Here is an 18,283-nt window from a genome sequence, read left to right on the forward strand (position 1 = left end):
GCCAGATCTGACCTGGAGACAAAGGTTAATCATAATAGTGTTGATGAAGGAACATGATGAGGACAGCTAACAAATACTGTTAACTGTGCTAGATGCTGTCCTGAGTGCTTTACTCACGCAGTTCTCCCCACAACCCAGTGGGCTTGCTGAGGTTATCCCCATTTTATAGATTAAGAAGCCAAGGCATATAGAGGGCAAGTGTATTGCCCACATTAAAAAGGGTGAGGCCAGGATTCGAAGTCAGGTAGTCTAGCTCCTGAGACAGTGCCTGTAATCAGTATCTCTCTCTCTCTCTCTTTTTGTTGTGCCATATTGTTTTTTTTTTTTTTTAAGGAACTGTGATTGAAATATTGGGAGTTTTTACATAAAAATACAGATTTCCACCTTCTCTTGAAAAATCAGAGATCTGGAAACACTGAGTCTGGTTTTCCTCAGGATGCTAATTACCTGGTGCTGAGTTCCCTGGTCCCCTCAGTCCGGCTGTACTCTTTCTCCAGTGCTCCCTCTAGACCTATCATTTATGCCTCTGGCCTGGCACTGCAGACATAGGAGTTTGTTCCATACTCTGGCAGGAAGACAAGCCCTCCCCCCCAGAAGCTGAAAGTTCTACTGATTCTTTGGAGAATTCTTATCTCTGTCCTCAAAGTATGATTCTTGTACCTGAATCTCCATCACTGGGTTTTCGACATGCACATTTTGGAAACTTCTTCCAAATCTATTCTCTGTAGTAGGGAGTCAGAATCTGCATGTTAGCATCTCTCCAGGTTTATGTTTATGTCCTCTTACGCGTGAGAAGTGTACATTCTAAAAACATCAGAAAGGAATATATGTTGGCTCCTAGAGAAGTAAGGGTGACTCTTTTAAATCTTGCCAAGCTTTGAATTTATCTTTTACTCATTAGTAATTTCAAAATGTTTCTTCCATGTTGGCCTAATTTCCTTTTTCTACATCAAAATTGTAGTTGCTTTCTTAATCTGCAGTCACGGATACAAACTGTAAAACCAACTCAAATTGGCTTAAGCAAGAATTTAGGGGATCAACCAGTTGAAGAGGCCAGGAGTACATGGAATCAGTGGCTCAATTAGGGCCATTTGGTGACTTTCTCTATCTTTCATTTCTGCTTTCCTCTATGTCAGCTTAATTCTAAGGCAGGTCTTACCAACCTGTGTCAAGATGGCCACCAGCACCTATAGCATGAGACTGTCTGCTTAATAATTTCAGCATCAAGAGGTTAATTCCAGCAAACACTCTATGCCTGACCTTCATTGGTTTGCTTTGGATCACATGTCTGATCCAATCACAAAGGCAAGAGTGATAACGTGACTTAGAACCACCACATGACCCAGGAGTGGGTTTAAGTCAGTCCTCACCTAGGCCAGCAGGACCTTGAATGGACGGATTTGCAAAGGGAGGTCTGAGAGGGGGTTCTACGAAAAGATAGGCAAGACGCAGGGCAGCCTCTTCAGTGGTGGTGGAGTTTTGGTGGAGGTGCTTGTTTAATACACTAGACATGTCCTCCATCCAAATGTTGAATTACCCTCGTTCTCATGGGCGTCATTGGGCACTACTCATCAGAGAAATATTTGAAAACGGTCTTTTATTATTCCTCAGTCTGCTTTCAGAAATCAGAAATGTCTACAGGAGAATTACTGTGGGAGATAGAAAACAACTACAACCCCTGATTATTATGTTTTAAAGCTCCATGGAGAATGATGTTTAATATTCTTGGCCTCTATAAAAATTCAGCCAGAATGTCAGCAGTGCCGTTTGTGGATATTTTGATGACATCACTCCTTGATGTTTCTAGTTAATGAGAAGGCAAGGAGATTCATGTACTTAGAGTCTTCTCTTAAGACCCAAGTCAAATTAGTCCACCCACATGATCCTGTTCTGGGGGTAACTGTCTTGGTTTTCACAGGAACATTCACCTCACTTTTCCAAAAGAGGCTAGAATCTGACTCACTGGTAGAGCTGTGTCTATATTGTAAAGTTTTGTATACTTTCCAGTTGGATGTGCCAGTCTTTGATCTTTGCCACTGTCTACCAAAAATGTTTTAAATAATTGATACAAAAATGGTAATGATGCCACTGTATCTGAGTTTTCAGCATGGACTTTCTTCTTACCCTCCAAGGCCTGCTGAGTCATGAAACCAAATGAGACCTAAGAGGAAGAGTATGGCTCAGTCTGTGTTTCCATGGCCTTATTAGTACAAGAGACTTGAGGTTTTGAGTCATGAATTTGTTTCTTCTTTGGCATTTCCAGGATTTTGAGTAATGCATTATTTGAGCATGTCTTTCGCTTCTTTCTTTTTAGGTATAATGAATGTGATACATCATCTCGATGTTTTCTGTTTAAAGAACTTCCATCTAAATAAAATGGAATAGAGTTGATGGCCAGCAATTAGGAATGAGTGAGGGCTTTTAAGAATAAAGATGCAGTTGTGAACTCCCTGGTTTGGGATATGATTGATGAATTTTTTTTTTCTCTATCTCCCTGCAATTTAACAGCCGATTCTGGTGACCAAGAAGAGCACACTCTCCAAGAAACAGCACTACCCCCTGTGAATAGTAGCATCGTCGCTGCTCCCATCACGGACGCTTCTCAGAAGTTCCCTCAATACCTACCTCTTTGTGCAGAGGATAATTTAGGTCCTCTACCTGAGAACTGGGAGATGGCCTACACCGAAAATGGAGAAGTCTATTTTATAGAGTAAAGTATACCATTCCTCCTCCCTGAAGTTCTCTTCCTTTCTGTCATCCCCCTTCCTTCCCACCCGCTAGTGGCCGTGCTGATAAATTACATCTAAAAGGACTGATCATGGACGGGCTCATGGTTATCTTTTATACAATTCAAGCAGCTTTGTCCAGAAAAACGATTAGCATAGCATCCCAGTCATTGAGTCTGAGGAGCTTGAAGAAGCAGAAGGTCAATAATTTCCCTGAAGAGTGGGACAGCCGCATTTTGGTGTATATATAATGGCATAGTATATAAAGAATATATTGAGCCATTAAGAAAAAGTAAATCTTCTGCTTATTTTTTCTTAATTGGGTTGCAGGGACTTGTTTTGTTTTGTTTTATTTTGGTTTTGGTTGTGTTTTAAGAGTTCTTCATACATTCTGGATACAGTTCCTATATCGTCTTTGTGTTTTGTGAACATTTCCCCCCAGCCTGAGTTTTCTTTTCGTTGTCTTGACTGTGTCTTGAGAAGAGCCCAGAGTTCTTAATTTTGAGGAAGTCTGATTTATAGGTGTTTTTCTTTTGTGGGCTGTGCTTTTAGTGTGCTGGCTGAGAAATTTTTGCTTACATCAAAGTTATAAAGCTGTCATTTTCTGCTATCTTTGTTTTAGAAGTTTTATAGTTTACATTTTACATTCAGGTCTCTGATCCATTTTAAGTTGATTTTTTTTTTTTTTTAAAACACGGTACAAGTACATGGATCAAAATTTGAGAATATGGAAACCACCTGCCCACCCCCACCCCGATGTGCAGGTTTTAGTTACTCGTGGTCACTTGGTTCTGGAAACAGATGATCCCCTGACATATTGTCAGATCAATAGCAGCCTAACGCTTCGTCACAATGCTTATGTCATTCACCTCACTTCATCTCATCACGTAGACATTTTATCATCTCACGTCGTTACAAGAAGGGTATTTGGGAGAGAGGCCACATTCATGTAATTTTTCTTATCGTATATTGTTATAATTGTTCTCTTTTACTGTTATTGTTAATCTCTTACTGTGTCTATTGTATAAATTAAACGTCATCATAGGTATGTATGTATAGGAAAAGACATGGTATATGTAGGACTCAGTACTACCTACGGTTTTAGGCATCCACCAGAGGTCTTGGAACTTAGCCCCTGTGGATAAGGGGAGATTACTGTACATAGATATGAAAAGTCTTTCAAAATTATAAAACTTATATACAATTATGTGTGTGTATATATATACACACACACACATATACCTATATAATATATGATACATATTACTAAAGTTAAACATTTAATAAACAACCTTGACTAAAAAATGGAAAAATATACAGTTCAACCACTTAAAAAATCCTAGGTAATATAATTTTTTAATGAGTAATAGTCAATTTTTAAAATGCTGCACTTTGGCTCTATTATCAAGATTCTCTGTTAAGCTTTACCTCAGTTTTATGTACTACTAAAAAAGAAAAACGAAATGGCCAATTAAACTATAAAATAAATAAAAATATAAGTAAATCTGTTACACTCAGATTGAAGCTGAAGGTCTGCTGTTCAGTGAGGAATAACAAGGCAAAACTGACAAAGAGAAAGAATTAGAGAAGACACAAATCACCAGCATTAGGAATTAAACAGGGAATCACCGCAGACCCTGAAGACATTAAAAGGTAATCAGAGAGCACTGCCAACAAATCTACACACATAAATTTGACAACTCAGATAAAATGGACCAATTTCGTGAGAAGCACGAACTACCACAACTCATCCAATACGTAATAGATAATTTAACTAGTTCTATAACTATTAAGGAAAATGAATTTGTCATTTAAAAACTCATGAAAAAGAAATCTCCAGGCCCAGATGGTTTCACTGGAGAACCGCTCAAAGAATTAAATTTCTACACAGTCTCCTGAAAATAGAAGTAGAGGAACATTTAGCAATTATGTTTATGAAGCGATGGTTAGCTTGTTACCAAAAACAAACAAGGACAGTCTAAGAAAAAAGAAAACTGCAGAGTTGGAGGCCTGGGTGGTTCAGTAAGTTGAGTGACTGGCTCTTGGTTTCAGCTCAGGTCATGATCTCGGGGTCCTGGGATCGAGCCCTGCGTTGGGCTCCACGCTCATCTCGGAGTCATTTGGAGATTCTTTCCCTCTGCCTTCCCCCTTCCCGTACCCCCACCCCGGGCATGTGCTCTCTAAATAGATAAATAAATAAATAAATAAATAAATAAATAAATAAATAAATATCTTAAAAGAAAAAGAATTATACACTATGACCAAGTGGGAATTATCCTAGGGATACAAGAAATTCATAAATATAATCTACCATATTAAGATAAAGAAAAGAATCACATGATCATATTCATCAGTGCAGTAAAAGTGTTTGACAAAATTCATTCGTGATAAAAATTCTCAGAAAAGTAAGAACAGAAGGGAATTTTCTTGACTTGATAATATCTACCAAAAATGTACAGCTCTCATTATACTTAGTGGTAATAGACAAACAAAAAAAGCAAAAAAACTTTCCCTGCAAGACTGGAGACAAGCCAAGGATTTTAGCTCTCACCGCTCTTTTTTTTTTTAAGATTTAATTTATTTATTAGAGAGTGTGTGGGGGGAGAGGAACACAGGGAAAGAGACAAGCAGATTCCTCACTGAGCTTGGAGCCCCACACAGGGCTTGATCTCACAACCCTGAGATCATGTCCTGAGCCAAAACCAAGAGTCAGTTGCTTAACCAACTGAGCCACAGAGGCACCTCGGTTCCCACCACTCCTGATCAACATGATCCTGGAAGTTCTAGCCAGGATAATAAACCAGGAAAGAGAAATAAAAGACTCAGACATTGAAAGAGAAGGAATAAAACTATCCCTGTATGCAGATTATATGAGCGTACACAAGAAATGTATAAAATCACAAACTATGTACAAAAAAAGGTTCTACAATAAGTTCAGCAAGATCACAAGATAAAAGATAAGCATACATGTATATCTATATGAACATGTGGACAACAAAATTCAAAATAAAATATAATTCACAGAAAAAAACCACTTACATGTGAATCTAACAAAACATACACAGGATATTATATGCTACAAATTGTAAAATATTGATGAAAGAAATCAAAGTCTAAACAAATGGAGAGATGTCCCCTATTCATGAGTTGAGAGATGCAATTGCATAGTAAAAATGTCAGCTCTCCCAAAATGGATATACAGGTTTAATGCAAAATCCCATCAAAATCTCAGGTTTTTTGTTAATATAGACAAGTTTATTTTTAAAAATTTATGGAAAGACAATGGAACTAGACTTGCTAGAAAAGTTTGGTTTTTTTGTTTGTTTTTTTTTAACCCACAACCCTGAGATCAAGAGTCAGACACTTAACCAACTGAGCCACCCAGGTGCCCCTGGAATAGTTTCGAAAGAGAAGAATAAAGTTAGAGTAATCAGTCTACCAGATATCAAGACTTATTATTGAGCCACAGTAACAAAGGCTGTGTGGTATTGGTGAAGAAATGGGCACATAGATCAATGAAACCCAGAAACAGATGTACAAATATACCCAAGTGATTTTCAACAAAGATGCCAAGGCGCTTCCATGCAGGGAAGATAGGCTTTTCACGGTTTAGATTAAGGGTTTAGCCAGAAGTAAATAAATTAACCTCATCCTCAACCTCACACCTTATTCAAAACATTAACTCACAGCAGATCATCACAGACTTAAGTTTAAGGCACAAGGCAATTAAACCTTTTGGGAAAAAATTTGGGGAGGCTCTAGGACTAGACAAGGAGTTCTTAGACTTGACATCAAAAACATGAACCCTAAAAGGAATCAGTGATAAAAATGATGTCATCAAAATGAGAAAACATTTGCTTTAGAAAAGACCCTAATAAGAGGATGAAACGGCAAAGTACAGACCGGGAGAAAGTATTTGCAAACCCCATATCTGAAAATGGTTTGATATCTAGAGTATATAAAGAGCTCTCACTCAACAGTAACATTGAAAAAATTCAATTAGAAAATGAACTACAGACATTTCACTGGAGAGGATATACAGATGGCAAATAAGCACATGAAAAATTGTTCACCATCATTAGCCATTAGGGAAATGCAAATTAAAATCACAAAGATATCATTACGTGCCTATTAGGATGGCTCAAATAAAAAAATAATAACAGTAAATGATGGCAAAGAGGCAGAGAAACTATATCACTCCTACATGGCTGGTGGGTATGTAAAATTGTATGGCATTCTAGAAAACAGCTGGGGAGTTTCTTATAAAACTAAACATGCAAGTACCATATGACCCAGCAATTGCACATTTGGCCAGAGAAGTGAACACTTAACATTCACACAAAAACCTGGACATGAATGCTTATAGTAGATCTGCAAAAAACCAAAAACTGGAAACAACCTACATGTCCTTCAATAGTTAAACTCTGGTGCATTCATGCCCTGGAATACTGCTCAGCAATAAAAATAATTAATTATCAATTTAGTGACAACCTTGATGAGAATTCTGCTGGATGAAAAATAGCAATCCCCAATGATTACATATGTATGATTCCATAGAACATTTTTGCAATGACAAAACCGTGGAAATGGGGAACATAGATTAGTGGTTGCCAGGGATTTAAAAGGGGTTTGAGGGGGCAGGGATTCAAAGAAAACCAGGTGGGGCTATAAGAGGGTAACATGAGGAAGGATCCTTGTTATGACGGGAATGTTTTCTATCTTGACTATATGGAGATCGATAGCCCAGTTGTGATGTTGTACTTTAGTTTTGTAAGATGTTACCATTGGGAGACTCTGGGAATAGGGCCATGTGGGATCACTCTATGTTCTTTCTTATAACTACCCTTGAATCCACAATTACAAAAGTGTTTTTTAAAAAAATCACAATCTTTCCTCCCAGCAATGGCCATTTTTTCTATCTTGCTAGTGTAGGAACAGCTCAGACCATGGGTTCTAGTGTTGGACTCCCTGGGTTTGTTGCCAGTATTCTAGGTATCAACACAGTAGTAGCCTTGTACAAATTTCCTCCTCTGTCCTCATTTTTGTGATCCGTAAAATGTATTAATACTTCCCACATAGGATTATTGTAAGGATTAGTAAATTGTAACATACGTGAAAAAGAACAGATTCTAGTAGTTGTAAGTGGACACCGTTACTCTATTAACGGTTGTTACTCTATTACCTTTTTCTTTTTCCTTTTCATACAGTTGAGTTGATTTGTATATACATTTGCACGTTCTGTTTTTCACTTAAGCCTTAAGTTTTTTCAACAATCAATAAGACTTGAATCTCAAACAACTGTGGCAGTGTTTTTCAGCATTTACGACCTAAACTGCAGACTTCCAAAAACAATCAAGGTTACTACCTCAAGGTCCAAAAAAAAATTTTTTTTTCATTTCTTGTTTTCATTTCTGGTTTGCAGCTTGAACTACCGGCCTTGTAGTTCGTTGGCCCTCCTATTGAACTTGCATAGAGTGGCCCGGGAGCTGATGCAGAACTTTGTCCCGGGGCTCTGAGCTGCTTCCAGGAGGTTCCTCCAGACATTCCCTTGACGCTTCTAATGTGGTTGCAGTGCAGTAATTGGGAATATTACTGTACAGTCTCAAACCGTCAAGGCCTCGCTCAGTGTCTGTTGAGACACTTCATCTGGAGTCGGGCTGTGCCCTCCAGAAGGCAGATGTGTTTAGCTTCTCCAAGCTTTGTGGGGTTTTTTTGGCCCAGGTTCTGTTTATGATAGGTGATTCTGGGTTGCCCTCACTTTGTGTGCATTGCAATTCAGGATGCTGTGATTAATGATAGGTATTAGCAGCTGTGAGCCAATTGCGTGAACCGAGGTAGTTTCACAGTGTCAGGGGAAATCGTATGTAATATAATGAGTGAAATAGCGGCCTTCTTTGTGAATTCCAGCATCCAAGGTTTAAGTCAGAGGCAAATTTAAAGCATATTGGAGTTTGCTGTTCTGCAAAGGTGAAGACTAAAATAAGTCTAGACAAGGGGAGACAGTGTGGACAAGGGGTATCATTTGGAACTCATTTTTCAGAAATAGAACTGGCATCACATGCTAAGTTTATGTAACCGAATGATTATACCTTAGATAAGTAAAAAGTCTACCTAAGGCCCTTCCCAAGCCTCTTCAGATTCCAAACTCAGGCTCTCTTCTAGGTTGGGTTTGCTGTTAAAAGTAGCTTTGCTCTGGTTGAGGGGAAATGTTCAAGAGTATCTAATTCTTTTGTCATTGAGGTTTTTGCTTTTTTGTTTTTTTTCCTTTTCAAATGTATTTCTTGTTTTTGTTTCTCAATTTCAGCCATAACACAAAGACAACATCTTGGTTAGACCCTCGGTGCCTGAACAAGCAGCAGAAGCCTCTGGAAGAGTGTGAAGATGATGGTAAGGGGCTAGGAAGGTCTTGGTTCAAGTGAGCTGGGGGCTTATACACATTTGCAAGTTATAAGGAGTTATATATAGCAAGGTCAACCAGGTCTTAACAAGTGAGTTTTTAAAAGGTCATCCAGTTTCTGGTAAGTGACCTGTAGTTTTCAAAAGCAGCAGGAGAATCAGAATTGTTTTAAAAGAACAGTTTGTTTACACGTAAAGGCAGATGCATGCTAGTATCTCCATTAGAAATAGAACTTTACAGCAGTCAAACTATTTCAATGAAGATACAACCTCTGCCTTCAGGACCTTGGAGAAAAGTCAAGAAAATCTCTTGGAATATTGAAGCCAGAGATACTCTCGTTACTTACCTTTTGGATCCTAATCTTGTATTATAAAAGTCTTAAAGGAAAAAAATCAAGAGCTTTTCTTGAATTCTACATGTTTTATAACTTGACATAGGGAAGGCAGATTGTGACTTCTTTGGGAATTTCTGTGTAACTTAGAATATATCCTCATTATCTGAAAAGTACATTCTTCTAAGAAAGAGCCTGAGGTGTTACCCTTAGCCCAACTCTGCCTGTTAATCTTGAAAAAGAATCAATTGGCTGTAAGAGTTGCTATTTTGAGAAGTTTATTTCAAGGTTTTGGGATTTCTAATTACTTTTCCAAAATAAAAAAAAGAAAAATTAGAACAAGTATGTGCCTTTCCAGTACACCGAAGTCTATTCCAAGTTCTACCAGAATTACTTTATTGACATGGACGAATTAGAAGGGAAATGGTTTGTTTTGTTATTCATTATTCATCTCTGGCATTTGAATTAGTGGTATAATTATGGAATACGTATTTTACTGTAAGATAATGAAACTTTATTAATTTGTCCTGTGGTACAGAATTATTATATATATATACTTGAAGTCTGTCTGAAAACATAAGCCAGCAAAGCGTAATACTGGCAAAACCTTGTGCTCCTAGATCCTTCTGCTCTTCACGGATTGCAGATACCATGAAATGAGCATAAAATTGCGTGTTCATATTTATCTGAGTGACTCCAAATGGAAATACAAATCCTTCTGACTAAGGAGGCATGACTGAGATGCTCATTTTATTTTGGTTGCTTAGTCCCATTCCTGAAGAAGGAATGGAACATGTGTGGTCAGCTTCATTATCTGCATGTTTAAGGGATAGGGAACTGTCCTGATTATTCAAGTATTATGTTTCATGTATAATATAAAAGTGACCGATTTTCAAAGATCAGAACATAAAAAACATTCAACCATAAAATTTCAGGGAACAAAATTTAATCTTTATTTGATGCTTGATGATTGTGAAGGCATTTTAGGCTTCTTATTACCATAGGACTTCAGTGTTGGTCTCCATTAAAATTATACTGAGAACATACGAAAATGCCTGTTAATGTATTTTATAGATGATAGAAACTCCAATAGCTTTTACCAAGAGAAACTTAATGGAGTAGAAGTGTTGAGTAGAATTGCTGAATTATTTTGTTACCAAATCTAGTACAGTTGACCCTTGAACAACACAGGTTTGAACTGCACTGGTCCACTTTTATGCGGATTTTTTTTCTGTAAATATATTAGAAAAATTTTTGGAGACTTCTGACAATTTGAAAAACCTGAAAATGATTTTCACAGCTTTGAAGTACCAAAAATATTAAGAAAAAAATTAAGTATTATTGTAAGAATATAGTATATAATACTTATAATGTACAAAAGAAGTGTTAACTGACTATTATTGGCAAGGTTTTCAACAGTAGACTATTTTTAGTTAAGTTTTGGGGAAGTCACAAGTTACACACAGATTTTTTTTTTTTTTAAGATTTTATTTATTTATTCGACAGAGATAGAGACAGCCAACGAGAGAGGGAACACAAGCAGGGGGAGTGGGAGAGGAAGAAGCAGGCTCATAGCGGAGGAGCCTGATGTGGGGCTCGATCCCACAATGCCGGGATCACGCCCTGAGCCGAAGGCAGTTGCTTAACCGCGTGCCACCCAGGCGCCCCTACACACAGATTTTTGACTGCCGAGAGTCAATACCCCCTAGCCCCTGTGGTTTTGTTTTGTTTTGTTTTGTTTTTTTTAAATCCCTGTGTTGTTTAAAAGTCAACTGTTATTTTTCATTCTTAGAATTCTTGTCATTGGTGTTAATGATATTATCTCTGGAACAAGTATGTATTCATACCAAATACCGTTAGTTTATGAATTATCCCTTCAACATTAGGATTCACATAACCTTTTTCTAGTAGAAATTATATGCATGTCTGCATGCCTGTATACACAAACAGTATAAATATATAACCAGATGTTACCACTCTGTCATTTATCAGTCCCCACACCTGCATTTTCTGTGCCTATTAACACAAATCTGCCTTGTGTTGTTGTTTCTGTCGTGACACAAAGAAGAATAACGTTGGTCACAGTATTGCTCCTGTATTTCTTTCTGTTCTCTGGAAGTCATACACACATGGAATGTAACAACATAGTATCATACTTATTGCAAAAATTTTGTATAATTGTTTCCTAACTCAAAAAAGCGATGAACTGGTTTGGGATTTTCATCTCCAGTGTATAACTCCTTTCATTGTTTCTGTTTATCTAATTGAATTAGAAGCCTTTCACCTTGCCTCTGAGCTCCAGGCCAATATTTTAATCTGCCTGGTTGTTAATGCTCTTTGTCTGAAGGAGACTTCAAACCCAGTCTGCTTAAAACCCAACTAATGATCTCTCCGCCCAGAACCTGGTCCTCTGTAAGTGTTCCCTATCTCGGTTGAGGGTAAAATTCATGCATACCTAAGAGTCCCGCCTGATCTACTACTTCTCTTAACAGTCATTTCAGCCCACCTACTCCCTGAATTTACTTTGCCTCCCAGATATCTCTGGAATCCATTCACTATTTTCTTCACAACCTGTAGCATCTAGTTCAGGCCACACTCATCTCTCACCCAGACTCTTTCCCACTCTCCTTACACTGTACCCAGAACAGTCTTCTATTTTTTTTTTTAAGATTTTATTTATTTGAGAGAGAGAGAGAGAGCAAGAGAGAGCCTGAGTGGGGAGGAGAGGGAGAAGCAGGCTCCCCACAAGCAGGGGGCCTGATGCCGGGCTCGATCCCAGGACCCTGGAATCATGACCTGAGCCAAAGGCAGACGCACAACCGACTGAGCCACCTAGGCGCCCCAAGAGCAGCCTTTTTAAAATGTCAGTGTGATTGTGTTATCACTGACCACTCCCTCAAGCCCTATTCCCTGGTTCTCTGTCTGCACCATAAATACTCAGCCCTCCCCATAGCTGGTCCCCAAGCCCTAAGTGGTTTGACCTCTGGCTTTTCTCTCTCTTGTTCCTCTCCACTCTGCCCTTCATCCCCACTAGTTCTCTCTTAGAATATTTTGACATTTCACAAACAGTTATTGATTGCCTTCTATAAATCAAGTGTGTCCTAAGGATTTCAGATGTATCAATGAACACAACAGTCAAAATGCCCTGCTATCCGAAAGCTCAAACTTCAGTCATTCGTCACTTCGAGACTTTTTGTTAAATTGTTTATATCCTTTAGGTTATAGCTCAGGGACTGTTTGCTTGACTTTGCCCCCAGATACGATCAGGTCACTCTGTGCTGTGTGTTACCTTAGAGAAATAATCACGGTTTTAACTTTAGTTTTATTTATGGGAGTTTGGGATTTGTCTCCTCCTCCAAAAGGATATTTAATCTGTCCCTTTGCACAGTGACTGGCCCATAATAGCTCTCTCTCATTAAATACTTATTGGAGAAATGAATGAACACACCCCCAAAGACATTATTAAGTAATATTTAAATGGGCGTTTTCTCGACAGATTTTAGGTAAATAAGATTCCATTTTTCAGAGACAGTGCCAACACCAAAACTTACTGTTGGCAGTTGAATCACTTTTAAATCAAGACTTTACAAGGCATGTAGCGCCATGTTGATTACTGAAGTCAGTAATGGAGACATCCATCCATCCATCCATCCATTTTGAAATATTTAGTACTTGCCATGTACCAAAACCTCCTGAGCGCTGAGCATTTTGCAGTGCTGAAAACAGATTTATTCCCTGTGTTTGCGGAGCGTACAGCAGAGGGGACAGCCACTTGCTCTATAGCTGGAGAGACTTCATGCATGAAATGATTTGCTGTGTGCTGTTCTGTGTTCTCTTCTCAGTTATCACACAGCATTTTACTTACAGCAGGAGGAGGTCAAGCATGGAAAGGATCTTGACTGGTTTTGCCCCCTGACTTATTGAGAACATTTTCATTCTAATATTTCTGAGCTGTTTGACTTAGAAATCCTATATAAACTGAACGATGCCTTCCCGTACTCATTTCAGGGCAGCCTTCAAGCCTGCTTTCCTAACATGCAACATCCTGACATAATTCCTCTCGAACTCCCTCTGTAAGGTGCTGTTAAGTGTAGTTCATTTTACAATCTGCATTCTCAATTTGACCTCACCTTCCATTTTTTAGGCAGCAAAATTGCTTCTAAGTTAAGTAATGCTTTAATTGTGAGTATAATTGCCTCACTGATTAGAGGATTATTGCAGGATTAAAAGGTCTAATATTGAAAGGTGTAACAGCTTTGTTTGCCCGAAATAAGGTCTGTAATAAGTGACTTCCCACTTAAGAACATTGAAACCGCAAAGGTGTTTGTCATCTTCTACCACCAGTCAAACCCTATTCTGACACGCAAGGAAATGAGCCATATAATTATGTTGCCAATATCAGCTTTTACCATTTTGTGATTTACACTGAGGTCTCCGGTTTACTAGCCAAGCCAGTGAGATAGGCCACAATGCAGGTAAGGACAAAACGGAGTGTTGTGTTTGCTGCTGTTTTTCTGAGGGGAGTTTTCTTTCTTGGTGTTGGTGTCTGAATTTTTCTTTCTCTCTTTTCTGTCTCATTCCCGCTCTTCCTTTGGAGAAGAAGGGGTCCACACCGAGGAGCTGGACAGTGAACTAGGTAAACCCTCCCAGCCTGCTGCTGCTGCGTGACTTGCCCTGAATGCTTTTTGTCTCCAGCGAATTGCTTAATCCTTCAGTTTCTTTAGTTTGCTCTTTCTTCAATGATGATTTTCATTCCGGCTTACCCATGAAAGGTCAATCTTATAACCCTTGTGTCTGACTTGCAGGCATCACGCTGAGTTGTAATAAATTGTAAGAAAATGTCTTAGTGCCTTGAGACTAGAAAGAGAGTTAGCAAATTGGTGCTAGGTAGTCTTGTGAATTGAGGGTTAAGAAGAGCCTTGCTCTAGAGGGTAGGCACTTGCTGTGTGCCTTCATCTCTGGGATGACCTGCCTCCACCTCATTTCTTTGTTTGGTGCGGGTGGTTATCTCCGGGGCCATACAGAAAAGCAAAGCAAAACTAAACTAAAAACCCACCAAACTCATTATTTGTAGGAGTAATAGCAATACAGTAATTCTCCTGATCAACTGAATAATTAATAAGTCTTAGTCTTGGGTTATGAAGTCACCAGCCACGTGATGACTTTGTAGATGTAATAAATGGCTTGAAAACCAGATATTGAGCTTCTCTGTGACATTTTCCTTAGAATGTGTGTATCCGTGTAAATCAAGTCTTGACTAGTCTAGCTGTGGCAGTTAGAAATAATTTACATTTGCAGATAATGCCAAATGCTTTTATCTTTGCTGTTGGAATATATTGAATTATGTTCTATGCTAAGTTTTACGTTCAGCTTTGAACAGTGTTAAAATTAGTTTGCATCCCATTTGACGTATCTACTGAGGGATAGATTGGAAAGCCCAGGTTTTCAAGCTAAATTGCACATAAAGCCTTGGATTATTGAACATTGACCATCGTATATTTTTGAGATAGAAGATGGTTTAACATCAATATGAAAAGAACTGCCCTGAGATTACTGAATCAGCCTAACATTTTTGAGATTGCCTTAAGAACTGAAAACGTAAATACTTAATAACGCAGATCACTGTTGTCATGTGATTTTGTTTGTGTTTGTTATATAATTGTCAATCGTGGTTGACGGGAATTATGATATAATGGAATTTAGCTCTGCTTTTCTTGACATTGGGAACATATCCTGTTGTAACCAATAGATATGCCAGCATTGGTCGATAACTATTGAATGGAGCTTATTTTTAAAAGATATTTAAAACGTCCTTGTCATTGTGGGAAGAAGGACTAATTGGTAATATTAGATAAAGTATTTGAAAAAGAACTAGGTTTTTGAGACACACGGTGAGTGCCTTAACCATTTGCTGAACCAATTTAAATCACTCTTGCTAGGTGATTGCTATGTCGGAGTGACCACTGCTGTCTGTGGATGGCTGGTAGAGATAATATAGCTGTGCACAGGGGCATATTTGCTTCTATGGAAGTTTGAATGTTGACATTTTGGGAAAAGAAGTCTGTATTTTTTCCCTTATAGCTATAATATCATGGGAACTTTCCTGTGCTGTTGAAGATTGAAAAAAATAAACATTAATGACTAGCACATATGGTCATAGTGGTGATCCTGGGAGATGGTTTGGAGACACGGCAGAACTGTCTCTGGGGGCAGAGCAGGCTGCTGGCTTCTGGTCCGGGCTCCCCTGTTTCCTGGCTTTGTGACCAGGGCAAGTCACTCATCTTCTCTTAGCTTTCCTTTCCTTATCTGTCAAAAGAGGTTGAAAGAGGGGCTCCCATTGTGTTTGTGAGGAAACTTAATGAAAATGTGTCTTAATATTTGTCCCTGTGATCAGCACATGCTATTGTTTCTAGCAGCTTTATTATTTATTAACTAATGGCATCTTGTTGGACTTCTGAATACTTCTCGTGGTACTTTTTGCCTTTAATATGAGGAGAAGAATGTGTATGTAGAAATGACCCAAATGTGTCCTTGTGGGTAGAGAGAGGACTCTTGAGTTTTGCCTACACATATCCACTGTGTAAAGAGTGTTGGTACGTATGCACGCATGCACACACACACGATTTTCTCTTGCATTCATTCCAGATTCTGTTGACAAGCTCACTGCCCATTTTCTTAATAAGAGGGCCCTAATTTCAAACAATAGCAACTGTCAGGTTTTCAGAGAACAATGAGATTCCAGATGTGACAAGGAAACCCTATCTGTAATCTGCCTCTGAGAGGCGGGGGCGGATGGCTTAGGTGTTGGACACAGATCATTTGATTATAGAGTTGTCATTTCTGAACTCTGTTGTTTGAGCTGGGTCAGTAGCTGCATTATGCACTTTTGGTTTGCAGAATTTATCACATGCTCTGCAGACATCTTCCCAGAATTGAAAAGTACTCCCTTTTGGAATTATAGGGTTTTTAGGTGCTGACACCCACTTGGAGAGGTAGAGACAAGGAAAATGAGGTTCCCTCCCCACCAAGGCTAAGTCAGAGTTTTGAAATCTATCTGTGATTGTGAACATGACTTTCAGTCTCTGTGCGGACACATCTCTTCTGAAAGGAACGTAGAACATGTGATGCTTCATATTTGCTTCTGTGGTGACCGTACAGGATGAGATTCTTAAAGGCAGGGCTAGCCAGCAAGCAGGCCATATAAATCTGTTCTGTTCCTTTTCGGCTTTCTTAGAACGTTGTGCAAAATGTCTTATAGGCATCCTCATTTAATCCATAGTTGACCCTTCAAGTAAATCCAGGTGAACGGTGTAGTTGCAAGATACTCAGTAACTAGTCTAATATCAGATCTATGAAGTGGTAGAGCAAAGGTTCATTCCCCAGTCTGAGCAACCCCGAAAGGGTCTTAGCTGCCTAAAATAGTTGTGACAGGTAGTATATTCAGGTCTGATATCCAGCAGTTATTAGACATAGGGGCTGACCCTTCAGGCAATATCAAAGTGTTTAGTAAAAAAAAAAAAAAAAATTGTAATGTCATTATTTTCTGGACTTTGGCATTTTCTGTCATTCTCATTTTTTTAAAAGAACCAAAAAGACAAATTTCGAGGACAAACATCTTCCTTTTTTAAATCGATGACCCATTTCTATTTTAAGCATTAGGAGACTAATTCCTATTATTAAGTTAATCACCACATTGGAAGTGAGAAATCTCTTTTCAACTGAAAATGAGTTTTAGCTTGGAAAACTGGAAAATTTCAGGAGTTTGCTCATCTGTTCCAGGAGATGTGTTTAAATTTACAAACGTCCGGGAATATCAGTTGATCTGCCACATTTCTCAACTCTAGAGTATAAAGTTGTTGCCTAGACAACAGGACAAAGGTCAGAGGGGGCTTCCTTTTTTTGTACCTCTTCAGACCTCTATCAAAGCACTAACTGTATGGGGTTTGAATTGTCTCCTTAGTTGTGCACTTGTAATTATCTTTGTGTTCCGGGTGCCCACCACACCCAAGCAGACAATAGACACTCTAAATGTTGACAAATTAATAATTGAATGAGTTAACATACAGTATTCTGTTACTTTCAGGTGTACAATATAGTGATTCAGCAATGCTCTATATTAATCAGTGCTCATTGTTAAGTGTACAAATGAATTAAATTCTTAATATTTCCTATTTTATCTAAAGAGAGTCAGACCAAATATTCAAGGTGGCAAATTTTGGAAAAGATTTGGTTCAATGAAACATAGAGGGGTCCCCTCACATTTACCCACTCTTCTGCCCCATGCCTGAACAAACGTGTGGACCATGCCCCAATTTGCATTTTTTTAATCTTCGATTTCTCAACTCCTTGGAAATATTTTCCTGGTTCATTTTCATTTAAATGGTAATTTCCAGCTTTGTAAGGGGAAACCATTTCCCCGGCATTTGATTTGCATCAGTTCGTAAGGCTTGGTGGATAAAAATGCCAAGTTGTATCAACATCTGCAAATTGGACCTGTCATGCATTTTAGTAGCTTGTGTCTCCTGGAATTCAAAGACTTCTTTAAAACCTGCTAAGTGTTTAAAAAAAATTAGAAGAAAAGGGGGAAAACCTGTCCCTTTGTTTGCAAATAGATAACATGTGGAGCAAAAACCATGAAATTAATGTCTCTTGATATGCAGCCAAATCTGAGCAAAACATAAACTGAGTAATTAGCGTGTGTGTTTGGGTACACGCGCGTGACTCCGTTTCAGTGCGAGACTGTTTGTGGCACATGTAAGCCTTATGCCTTGATGACAGAGTCATTCTTTGGAAATAGTGACCATAGGATTCCTTGAATTAAAAAAAAAA

At 38.5% G+C, this 18,283-nt stretch overlaps 1 protein-coding gene across 12 annotated transcripts in view; it reads left to right on the plus strand.

Annotated features, from left to right (window-relative positions):
* Positions 1-18,283, plus strand: part of MAGI1 (membrane associated guanylate kinase, WW and PDZ domain containing 1) — a 608,349-nt gene that overhangs the window by 497,148 nt on the left and 92,918 nt on the right. For 5 of the 12 annotated variants that reach the window (XM_087866868.1, XM_087866870.1, XM_087866871.1 and 2 more), the window contains exons 5-7: positions 2,509-2,710; positions 9,031-9,113; positions 14,052-14,090. In XM_087866868.1, the coding sequence (XP_087722994.1) occupies positions 2,509-2,710; positions 9,031-9,113; positions 14,052-14,090 (324 nt within the window). The remainder of the gene's footprint in view (positions 1-2,508; positions 2,711-9,030; positions 9,114-14,051; positions 14,091-18,283) is intronic. The other 7 variants (XM_045774657.2, XM_087866872.1, XM_045774654.2 and 4 more) reach the window with 2 other exon arrangements.

This window comes from Ursus americanus, chromosome 14 (assembly GCF_024610735.1).
Source record: "Ursus americanus isolate L20-20 chromosome 14, mUrsAme1.1.p, whole genome shotgun sequence".
NCBI classification, from domain to species: Eukaryota; Metazoa; Chordata; class Mammalia; order Carnivora; family Ursidae; genus Ursus; species Ursus americanus.